Here is a 12,424-nt window from a genome sequence, read left to right on the forward strand (position 1 = left end):
AGAGGACTACAAACATGGCAGCACACTCAGGTACAGACTGCAGAGAGAACTACAAACATGGCAGAACACACTGCAGACAACTACCGGTAGTTAATCGGTTAACATTAGACACCATGTAAAATATTTTAAATATAAAGGTATCTATCTAGCTATCTATTTTTTGTATCAATACTTGTATAATACTTAAAACACATTTAGTGAGTACATCTGTTCATATAGCAGAACTAGACAAAGATGCTGACAAAAATAACAACGTGTTCAGTTTAATACTGCAATTATGTTTAATTTAATAGAAAAATGCAATACTGTAGAAAAAAATATGTCGGTCTTTATAACCTGTTGTCATCTTTATTTGTTTAAATCAGGTCTCTCTTGTAAATGAGTCCTCGAGGCTCAATGGGATTTAAAGGTTGATTGATATTGCTGGGCGGCCGTGGTGCAGTGGTAGTGGCAGCCGACCTCTGATCGGAAGGTTGGAGGTTCGAATCCCGACTTCCCACACCATGTGCCGTTGTGTCCCTGGGCAAGACACTTAACCCCGAGTTGCTCCCGGTGGGACTGGATGGCGCCTTGCATGGCAGCCTACCGCCACCGGTGTATGAATGTGCGTGTGAATGGGTGGATGGCTGGTACTGTAAAAGCGCCTTGGGGCCCCTCATAGGGGGCTGGAAGGCGCTATAGAAGTAAGCTCCATTTACCATTTAAGATTAATTTAAGGTTATAAGGTTAGCGCAGAAAATACATTATTTTGTCATATTTTGTAAACGCCAAAAGTCCAAACGGCATTTAGTAATATAAAATTATATATTTTATAATATATTACTGTTTTCTGGAGTCTCAGCCAAAGTTACAGCATGTTAGCAGCAGCACTCCTCAAGAACAAAATAAGATGACTGACAGCTTATTTAGCCAATCACCGTTGAGAAAGGCGGGACTTCCGGTGACATTGACAAATCAGTAATGGCGAATGGAGAAAAACTAAAGATGACAGCAAAACAACACTAATGGGGGTGTGAACTTGTGGACAGCCGTCATTTTTGAAGAGCCATTGCAAAATAAACGTCTAGTTGTGCGGAATTTGGGATCAGCCGGAAGGTAAATTTTTTTTTGTAGTTTTGTAATTGATGTGTTGTTGTCTGGTGGCTGCTCCGCGTCGTGTTAACGGTCCAAACTTTCTGACACGAACACAGCTAGCTGGGCAGAGCCCGAGCGAGCTAGCAAGCTATGCTAAGCGCTAGCTGTTAGCCAAGTTGTTCCGATCGAGCCAAACAGCCTCCCTTTCAATCAAACATCCCAACAATATGCTTTATCAAACCCAGTGTTTGTAACCACCCCATATTACTTAAATTAAGTCTCCTAAAGCACTGGCACGATCGTAGGAGCTCGACTTTCATTTTAAGTTTGGTTTTGTTGCACATCCGCGAGGGCCACCAGGTTTAGGAGCCGTGATCCAAACAGTCGGGTTGTTTCTTGTAGTTAACCAGGTAACGGTCACCGAACTGAGCCGGGACTTTCAGATAAATAACACACCAGACCTGAGTCATTTTTAACAGGTAGGTAACCTGATTACCGACACCTTGATTGAAAAACGAGCACGTTGTATGGGCAGACTTATCGCTGTAAAGAGATGTTTTTATATTCAGTTTGTTTATATAGTGTCAATTCACAACATAAGTCATCTCAGGTCACTGCACAGAAGCATTCACATACATAAAAATCTGTTAATAACAGTATTTATCTAAGAAGCCAGCAGATTGCTTCGAGTTTTCACTTGTGGCAGTCTCCCATCCTAAGCGAGCACAGATGCAACAGTGGAAAGGAAAAACTCACCTTTAACAGGAAGAAACCTCCAGCAGAACCAGGCTCAGGACGAGAGGCCGTCTGCTTGGACTGGATGGGCTTGACAGGATATGGTGCCGTGCGCTGCCTGTTTATAAATGAACCCTTTTGGCTATCGGGTCCAAGAGCAGCACTGGTCAATCTAGAACAACAGCCACAAAGTTAAAACAGCAAATTTGAGAAACATAATCAATAACGCGTACAAAATTTTGCATATCGTGTGTTTTACTGTACTGTAGGTAAAATGCACAGTGACATGTCACTAAAGGCTGATGTGATTTATACACAATCATATTTTATTGGTGAACGAACTTTGATGGAAACAAACTTGCCTTTAAACATTTATATGATCCAGTTCTTTGAGCCTTCTCACTCTTCAGATCTTATGTTATTGATAAACCACATACTGTGGACTTTATTGAGCAGATTTTTATCTATGTAGTCTGGCTGATTGATTGATTGGTTTTATAAATATGAGGATAACCCAGAGGAGGTTTAATGCACCATACACTCAATTTTAAATATTTTTTATGGTTTATAATAGTAAAGTGATTTGGAACTGAAGACATAAAATAACGTGATCTGCAGTGGATGCTTTTCGTTTTTAAAATTTCGTTCATTTAATGCCACAAAATATATAAATACTCTGAAAATAATTTAAATTACTGAGTAAATGTACTTCTAATACTCCATAGTAGGTTAATAACCACATATTAATCTGGTTTTATGAACAATGAGCATTATTTGGCTTATCAAAACATTATAAGACTGAAAGATATGATTTTTTCAAATTATTGGTTGTAAATAAACACTGTCTCTCTCCTCCCCACTGTTAAGCTGATTGGAGTCCTCCCATTTCTTCGGTAGATGTCCACGCCATCAGACACATCAGGTGGTATGTCCCATCCTGGTCCTTCACCTTCGGCTGGTCTGTCCCCAGGGCCCATCCTGGGCCCCAGTCCTGGACCGGACCCTTCACCGAGTTCTGTTCACAGTATGATGGGGCCCAGTCCTGGACCTGGAACACCTAATGCCCCTCATGGCATGCAGGGCCAAGGACAAAGTGACTACTCCCAGGACGGCATGTATCCTATGCACAAGGTACGGAGCGAGTGCACAGTTCTCCAGCTGTTGAACACATGTGGAAGGTTTCCTTGTTTGGATGTGGGTGATTCTCCACTCATGGCGCGACAGAACATGACTGGAAGTTTACAATCTACACAGATTTAGTGTTTGAAGTCAGTAAGTGTTGGTTTGGTAACTGTTCTGTTACCAGATGAGCCGTCTAACATACTTGTTGTCTTTCTTTCAGCCCGTGGAGGGGACACTGAATGATAAGACGATGGCAGAGGCTATGCATTTTGGTCACATGAAAGGTGTCGGGATGAGATCCCTCCACAGTGGCATGGGCCCTCCTCAGAGTCCTATGGACCAGCACAGCCAAGGTCTCTTATCTAATACTTTACATTTTTTGTATCATTTGTTTTGTTTTTCAAAATTTGATTTGTTGTAAGAGTTCTCGTCCTCTCGGTAGGAAGCTGCTGTTTAAAGAACTTTAACTTTGAAACTTTCATCTTTAGGATACATGTCTCCACACCCATCCCCCATGGGACTCCATGAGCATGCTTCTAGTCCCATGTCAGGAGGTGGAGGTGGACCTACACCCCCCCACATCCCTCCCTCCCAGTCAGGCCCGATGATGTCTATGGATCCTCAGGGGGGCATGTCCAGTATGGGACAGCAGGGTCGGGGGCCCTCTGCCTTCAACCCGGTCCAGCTGCAGCAGCTAAGAGCTCAGATTCTCGCCTACAAGATTCTGGCCCGGGAGCAACCGCTGCCAGAAAACCTCCAACTCGCCGTTCAGGGCAAAAGGAGTCTACCCACAATGCAACAGCAGCAGCAACAACAGCAGCAGCAACAGCTGCCATCGAGTGCCAGCCCATACAGACCTCCAGGTGAGGAAAACCTGCTTTTACATTTGTGCAATATTAAAAACTCAATTTTACTCTGATAAATGCACATTAATCTCAAATATTCACCCTGGGATTAATAAAGTCATCAATCAATCCATCAGTCCAATCCAGTTTTACATCGGCACAATACTAAAACATCAAGACGTGTTTTATTTTTAATTGTTTGAATGTATTAAAAGCAAATATCTGTGAACTAATATTGAACTGTTCTTTTGGTGTAAAGGTATGCCAATGACATCCATGGGTGGTCCTCAGTCCAGCCCCTCTCCAGCACCAGCCATGCAAGTACACAATCAGAGCACGGGACCCAAACCGTGGCCCGATGGTACGTCCTGTCAGCCGTTTGTCGTTTCACTGAGAAAACTGAAAAAGATTCACTGTGGGTCTTCAGGTGAACTGCAGTGCAGATTGTATGATATAAGACTCTTCACTGCAATATGACTCCGTCAGTTTATTAGTTTCACAAAGTTCTGTCTGATTTTCATAAATTCTTCAGCTGGGTGTCTGCTAGTTTTTCACTTTTATTTCTAGTTCATGAAACCATCAGCTGGAAACGTCAACAAGCTAAAAATAGCTAAAGTCAAAGTGTGCACATAGAAATAAAGGACATTTAGCACGTAGGCTGCATTTTGATGACTTTGGAGTTGGACTTTTGTCTCTTTGTGTGATCTAAAGACTGTTGTTGATATTTGATATATCTGACCTCTGGCTCCGAGTCTTCTTCAGGCCTCTCACACGTCCAGGGTCAGTTTCTGGTGAATTATTTTTGTAAACGTAAATAAACGAGTTCTTCCTTCAGTCACACACACCACTTCCTGAAAATCCTCCCAGTAGTTTTTACGAAGTTTGTGCGGAAAGATGGATCAGGTGATTATCTCCTGCAGTTGAGAGAGGTTGGAAATTTTTTGTGTGTGTCCCTTTCAGCTTGTTAGCAAAATATCTGATGAACCAATGGACAGGGTTTAATGAAACTCTTAAAAATGACCACTAAAAGAACAAGAACAACTGGTTAGGTTTTTAGTCAAGCTGGTCGACATTAGCAAATTTTGACGGCCAGTTTTACAGATGTTGAGCTAAGGCTTGGTGTGGTAGTAGCTGACGGTCATTCCCAGCACGTCCTCTGAGTGCTGACAGATCACATGTGATTTTTGTTGAAAACAAAGGTCTTCAGGTTGGTGGGCGATATGCATTTCTACAAGGACTCTTTTAATCTACAAATGTTTCTGTGCAGGTCAGAGTGCTGACAATCAAGCGACTGCTCAGAAACACCTCACCCCCATTCCCAGCGGCCGCCCCTCCCCTGCACCTCCTCAGACCACCGCGGGGCCTCCTGGGCCCATGCCAGGAGGTTCTGTGGCCCCCCATCCCCAGGGCCAGCAGGTGTCCCCCATGCTCCAGATGCAGCAGAAGCAAAACCGGATCACGCCGATCCAGAAGCCTCAGGGTCTGGACCCAGTGGGAATCTTACAGGAGAGAGAGCACAGGTACCCGTGCCACCTGCTGAGTTCTGCTTTATTTATTAATGACACTCAGACTGATGAGCTCAGAAAACTCTGAAAGGGTTAACGAGGCCAGTCAGAGCGCTGAAACGCAGCGTGCGACCTAACGACGTGCTGCTGCCAATTAAAATCACCACTGCTTCCTGAACTCTCAACATCAGTGAACTCTTTATTTATTTCACATTCTCTGATTTATCATTTGTCAGATTTTATAATGGTCTTCACAATCTTAACAAATTTATAAACCAGTACCATAATTTCCAGACTATTGCGTCCACCTGACTATAAGCCGTGCCCACTAAATTTAAAACGAAAAAGTTGTACATATAGGCCACACTTGTCTATAAGCCACGGGTGTCCACGGGTAACATGAAGCATTTACACAGAAAGATTTTTAAAACTTTTAATTAAATTTGTACCGTAACATACACACATATGTTCAGTAAATGTTTTTTCTGAACAGTGCCGGTAACACGGCTGGTTAACAAAAAATACAGAAGCCTTCCAGGAAGTCATCGATCGCTATCTTCATCTTCCTCCTGCGCCCTTGAGCTCGTGCTGTCCTCTTCCTCACACAGCAGCCTTTCGAAACCCGTCGGTGATGGAGGATTTCTTTTACGCTCCTCCGCTGTCAGGATCCTCTGTGGTGATCCTCTCCTGGTCAGACTGGAGCAAAGGTTGCTCTGAACATGCGACCAGTTGTGGTGAACAGTTTCTCGCTGGTAGTCATCCAAACCTCCCACCGAGCTCGGAGTGCCGCATTAATGCACAATTCTTACTTATTTTGAATGGTTGCAAATACTTTGTTGTGCCCCAGGGAGGGGAAAACAAATTTTCTCCCCCTCCCCAGTGGACCAGTGAAACCTGTTTGGTAATTTCATTGGTCAGATTATTATTACTTTTTTTACCTTTTTATTTAAACGGGTAGTCTCATTGAGTCATGAGGACCCACTCTTTGCAAGAGAGACGTGTAGTGGGTAGCTTTGTGAGCGCCCAGGTGGGGCGAGGCTAAATGTTTTGGTGGCATGAAGCTCGTTAGCCTGCCGAAAAAATATCCATAAATTAGCTGTAGCATTGTTTAAGTTCAAAGTGTGTGGAAAAAGTAGCGGCTTATAGTCGGGGAAATGACGGTAATGGTAAAAAATAAGAGCCTTTCAAGTTTGTACATAACAGTGAGTGAAGTAAATAAAGATGGTGGGTCATAATCAGTTTCTGCTTCAGACTGCAGGCTCGGATCGCACATCGGATCCAGGAGCTGGAGAGTCTGCCGGGCTCCTTGCCTCCTGACTTGAGGACCAAAGCTACAGTGGAGCTGAAGGCTCTGCGGCTGCTCAACTTCCAGCGGCAGGTACACAACAGCTGCACAACATTTCATTCATCTTCACAGAAATCAGCCTTCAACGAGTCAGAGTTACAGAAGTGTTAGTCGAGTCACGGCACGCTGCTCACTGCACCACTGAACCAACCAGCTGGAAGAAAGACTTCCTGTGCTGTTTACAACTAATCAGTCCCTCCAGGGAGTTCTGAACATTAATTCTGATTAACCAACTCCCTGCCTGCCTTCACTTTCTGGAATTTAATCCTGTGAGATGAAAACATTTATTGGCAGAAGAGGACGTTTCCCAATAAATATTACTGATAATCATGAAGAGTGATGGAAAACTAAACGTTTCTCTGTTGATGTGGGCTTTTATTTTTATATGAATGCTCTTGTTATAAACGTTGAACAGATCTGTTGTTGTTGTGAAACAATTATCCAGAAATCTTTGCCTTTTCTAGAAGCTTCATGAAACTCTTGCAGCTTTTTTCTAAATTCATCTCGTCTCAAAATGGTAAAGAAAAACAAAACATCGCAACTTGATTGCAATTTTATGAAAACACTGCTGCAAAATCACATTTTTAATCACCAGTCACACAAAAAAACTCCAAACTCTGGAGAGACTGTGGTGATGCTGCTCTATAATCCAGGTAGACGAGTCTAACAAGGTTAAGTCCGGTCCTCTGGACAGATTCTTCTGGAGGGGCTGGTTCCATTAAAGGTTCTGTTCAGAATCTCATCGGCAGAGTTTTGAGAATAAAAAAGGAAAGTTTTGTTTTGACATTTTAACATATTATAAAACTTTACTTGTACCTGAGGAGCTGCAAGATTATTTCCTCCTTGATAAAAGTTATCTGCAGGTGCATCTTAAAAAATTTAAATATCTTGAAAAAGTTCATTACAGTAGTCCCTCGCTTCTTCGCGGTTCGTTTATCACAAACTCGCTCTATCGCGGTTTTTCAAAATAAGACTGGAGACCACACATAATGGCTGATTGATGGATGAGCCGTACAATCGGCATGGAATTTTTACTTGAATTGAATTATTTTAAAGTATTTAGCAGCTTTGTGCAGCCCACACTGCAGGATAAACTTCCTGCTGCAGCTGATCAGCTGTTCTGCGTGCTGAACGTGCAAAGTGGGCGTGGCCGAGAGCGCTGAGTGCAGGTGTCTGAGTGCAGCTGAGACAGGGAGCTGAAGTCATGACATTATCAGAATCAGAATAAACTTTATTGGCATTGCACCGAGATACAACGCGGATATGTACGTACAGTCGTCCGATTATTATTATTTTTTCATTCATTCAACCTTTATTTAGACAGGTTAATCCCAGTGAGCCTCGGGCTCATTTACAAGAGAGACCTGATTTTAACAAAGAATGATGATAATGGTTGATAACAACAACAACAACAATAGACAATCATAAAAGAGGCATACACATTTTTTTTCTACAAATTAAAATAAAATGGCAACCAAAAGGACAGTCAAAAGGAAAAAGTAGCGAAAAAACAAAACAACAACAACTAGATTATAAGGCGGTGTAGAAAACTGAAAACAGGAAGGCCCTTTGCCAAGTTCAGTCCTCACTGAGGGGACACTGCAGGTAATAATGTCCTGAGATACTAAAATAAACTACTACTTACTATTTGTACTACTATTCCTACTTTTAAAATAAAACAGAAAAGGATGAGGGATAAATCAAACTTGTAGGTAGGAGAACTGTAAGTGTAACTCCATCGTGTGTCCAGCTGCGGCAGGATGTGGTGGCATGCGTGAGACGAGACACGACCCTGGAGACGGCGCTGAACTCGAAGGCCTACCGGCGCAGCAAGAGACAAACTCTGAGGGAGGCTCGCATGACGGAAAAGCTGGAGAAGCAGCAGAAACTGGAGCAGGAGAAGAAACGCAGACAGAAACATCAGGTAAGTTCACCTTCGTGTGGTTTTTAGGCCTTTGCTCAGTTTGAACTCAAGACTTTTAACTCTTTTTATTTTCTACAAATAAAACAATAAGGGGAAAAAGTCTCAAGCAGTAAATGTTGTGCTTTGTTTTTTAGGAATATCTGAACAGCATTCTTCAGCATGCTAAAGACTTCAAAGAGTACCACCGCTCGGTGTCCGGAAAAATCCAGAAACTCACCAGAGCTATCGCCACCTGGCACACCAACACGGAGCGGGAGCAGAAGAAGGAGACGGAGAGGATTGAGAAGGAGAGGATGAGGAGGCTCATGGTAAGAACATCCATCCATCACAGAACAGCCTGCATTGAACGTCCGCCATTTTGAGAACTGATAAACAGGAATGAGAGACAACCCATGACACGTCAAGGGGCCTCCCTCCCATTTATCTTAGAGACACACTGCTCACTCCCTCACTATCCATCCTTCAGTTAAAACTGTATTACACTGCCATCTCATGGTCAAAAAAAGATACTACACTCAAAACAAATTAACCAAGATTTTTTCTTAAATTTGACAATAATGACTAATTATTGTCAAATTTCAAACATTATTATCGTTTATCGCAATAATTTCTGAGACAATTAATCGCCCAGCAAAATGTGTTATCGTGACAGACCTAAGTATAAGCCCCGCCCTGAGTTTGTGTGGATAAATGTCAGATCAGAACACTGGAGTCTGATCATCACGTATCATCAGGAGACTGAAGTTTACTCCATTTTTCTTTTGTTAAATCAGGCAGAAAGTCCTTTTCAAGTCAAACTACAAGTGATTTCCTGGATTCAGGTCTGGGCTTTGACTCGGCCACTCCAGAACATACGCTCTGTTCTGCTGAGACCATTTCTGTGTAGTTCTTGTTGGATGCTTTGGGTCAATGAAAAAATAAATATCTTAAGCTGTAGTTCTTTTGCACACAGCATCAGATTGACCCCAGGATTTCCCACTTTTTGGTTTTTATTTAAAACTATTTTTAAATGCCTTCCAGGGTCGGCTGCCAAGGCCAGCGCCAAATCACAACAGAAGTTTTCTCAGAGCCCTGAACAGAAACATTCACATACATAAAAAATCCCATTAGTAAAAGTTCTCCATCTAAGGAAGGAAGCCAGTAGACTCGTTGACTCTTGACTTTGTCGCAGTCTCCCACCTTCTTCACCATGAAGTCTTCCACAAACTCCAGTAGAGATTTATTCTGAGTCTTCTGTCTCCTTGTCACTTTTCCATACAACTTAGACCGGTCAAGAACTCAGGCAACAGTGGTTGTATGATCACAGTCTCCTCTAATTCACCTGCTGAAGCGTGCAACTCCTTCTCAAGTGTCTTGGTGGCCCGTCTCATTATTCTCCTTCTTCATGGTCACTCAGTTTGTGAGGACGGCCTGCTCTTGGTAGATTTACACATGTCCCATATTCCTTCCATGCCTTGATGATGGGTTTAACAGAACTCCTGAGATGTTTAGGAATGTATTTTGTCTCCGTCACCCGACTCCTTCATGTGACCTCCTGTCACTGTCCCAGGCAGAAGATGAGGAAGGCTACAGGAAACTGATCGACCAAAAGAAAGACAAGCGCTTGGCCTACTTACTGCAGCAGACGGACGAGTACGTGGGCAACCTCACCACTCTGGTGTACGAACACAAAGCTGCTCAGGCTGCCAAGGACAAGAAGAAGAAGAGGAAGAGGAAGAAGGTATGAAGGTTTCATTCACAGCTTGTCACTTCCTGCAGATGTTAACTTTTAATTCCTGATTCATTCCAGTGTGTGATAAAGTCCAATAAAGATGTTTAACTTCAGAAGCGCTGAGTAAACTCACGATGGATCCGTTGACACTCGGAGCTCTTCGTACCTCCGTGTTTCTAAGAAAATAGATTTATCTGATTATTTCAGTGGCTCCCAAGGAGCAGCTGCCCTTTTAGATCAGAACACGTGGCTTAAAGTCCACCGAGTTAATATTCCTGCTGTAAATGTTGCTTCTGTGTGTAGAAGGTGGATGGAGACGGTGAAGGTACCAGCGCCATCGGACCTGATGGAGAGGTAACGCCCACTTTTTAGCTCTGCGTCGTTAAACATTATTATTTCTGCAAATATATATATTTTTTTATTGTCTGGAATGAGAAAGTAAACCAAAATGTTTTTTAATGTTGAAGATGATCGAGGTAGAAGAGATTAGAGGTTCCCCTCATTTTTTCTTTTTTCACCGTTTGTGTCCAAAAAATACACAAAAATCTGTTTTGGAGATTTATTTATTTATCAGTCTAAAATTTAAAAAACGGCTAAAGGAGTTACGTTTTCTGTCAAAGCTCAGAGTGAACGCTGACAGCTGCATGACTCCTGGAATCTGCTGAAGAAGCTGAAACTTAGCTGTTGGCTCAAAAACAAGCTGAAAAAGCAGAACACCAAGTAAAGGCTAAACGAAGAGGAACACTAGCTAAAGGCTAAAAGAGGAAAAACACAAGCTAAAGTTCAAGTTAAGTTTAATGTCTTTCACGTCGCATGTGGAACATGAGGTGGAAGGAAATAATGTTATGAAATTAAAGGCTAAAAGAAGAGGAACACTAGCTGAAAGCTAAAACTAGCAAAAGGTTAGCTAAAAACTAAAAGCATCAAAAAAAGTCAAACAGAGCTGAAGCCTTTTTTTTATGAGAGCAGAGCTTTGAGGGAACTGAAGTTTATTTCTGTGGACACGTTTTTTTTGTAACTCAAGTTAAATTTTTGGAAAAGTGTAAAAGTTACAAAAGCCAAAAGTCACAGCAGCCTTCTCCTGAATGAGCCGAACATTTTGATTTCCGAACAGCTAAAATAACGCAAAGTCTCCGTAGGTAGTAAGATTGTAAACAACATACATGAATGTAAAATCAGGCCAGCTGAATGCTGACTCAGCGTTTCACTGAAACCAGCAAATGGTTTCACTTTTCTGACCGTTGTTCCGACTGTTTCGTCTGTCGGATGGAGAAGGTTCTTTCTGGAGTCTGGACGACGGTTAGCTGTTCAGTAAACGTTGAAAGCATCTTGTTGTGTCTTGTCTTGCAGCCCATGGATGAAAGTAGCCAAATGAGCGAGCTGCCCGTCAAAGTGATTCAGACGGAGACGGGAAAAGTCCTCCAGGGGACAGATGCTCCCAAGTCCAGCCAGCTGGAGGCCTGGCTGGAGATGAATCCAGGGTGAGGAGGCTTCTGACGTTATTTGGACATGACTCATGAGTCTCCAGTAACTCTTCTGGTCGAACTAACTCATTTCTAACAACCAGGTCGATTAGATCTGTCAGGAGCAAAATGTATTTCCTTCCACTGTAAGATTCTCTGAAATGTCTTAAAGCGGGACAGCTATTGTTTCCTAAACTGGATTATTTTGGTGCAGGAGGGCAACGTGAAAAGGGTCCTCTTCGGCTGTTTGTCTCATTTCTTAGGTCAGGAGCCGGCGAGTTTATTCAGGACAGCGAGGGCTGGGAATCTTTAGGCTCCTCATGATGACTCAGAGATTGTAAAACTATTATTGATGCACCAATAATACTTTAAATCCACAGCAGAAGATCTCAGACCTGAAACAGACCAAACATTTTGCTCCAGAGTGAAACCGTTTTTAATGAAACAAGATTTTAGGAACTAAACAAAGTGAATGTAAATGCTGAGTTCAGGGCTCAAAGATTCTGAGACAGTGGATGCATGACATGTCGGAGCCGTCGGACCCACGTTCTGCAGAGAGTTTCTGGTCCCGTTGTAGAGGTGGATGGCTGGAATCATCAGGTTCTGTGCTGCCTCCAAAGGCTGAAACTGCACACGAGTTGAGCTTTCAGCCACTGAATGTGGGCACAAATCCTTCAAAATAAAAGCTGCAGTAGACATT

The 12,424-nt window shown here is 42.7% G+C and overlaps 1 protein-coding gene across 1 annotated transcript in view; it reads left to right on the forward strand.

Moving 5' to 3' along the window:
* Positions 1 to 2,706: 2,706 nt before the first annotated feature.
* The window catches only part of smarca2 (SWI/SNF related, matrix associated, actin dependent regulator of chromatin, subfamily a, member 2), a gene marked incomplete in the record, with an annotated part of 51,607 nt that continues 41,889 nt past the window's right edge, over positions 2,707 to 12,424 (forward strand). The window contains 11 exon segments of the mRNA XM_037680855.1: positions 2,707 to 2,940; positions 3,152 to 3,284; positions 3,420 to 3,794; positions 4,036 to 4,137; positions 5,044 to 5,296; positions 6,533 to 6,659; positions 8,377 to 8,550; positions 8,685 to 8,858; positions 10,100 to 10,270; positions 10,565 to 10,615; positions 11,612 to 11,742. Coding sequence (XP_037536783.1) covers positions 2,707 to 2,940; positions 3,152 to 3,284; positions 3,420 to 3,794; positions 4,036 to 4,137; positions 5,044 to 5,296; positions 6,533 to 6,659; positions 8,377 to 8,550; positions 8,685 to 8,858; positions 10,100 to 10,270; positions 10,565 to 10,615; positions 11,612 to 11,742 — 1,925 coding nt within the window.

Source organism: Nematolebias whitei, chromosome 8, assembly GCF_014905685.2.
Source record: "Nematolebias whitei isolate Nwh7 chromosome 8, NemWhi1, whole genome shotgun sequence".
Classification (NCBI taxonomy): Eukaryota; Metazoa; Chordata; class Actinopteri; order Cyprinodontiformes; family Rivulidae; genus Nematolebias; species Nematolebias whitei.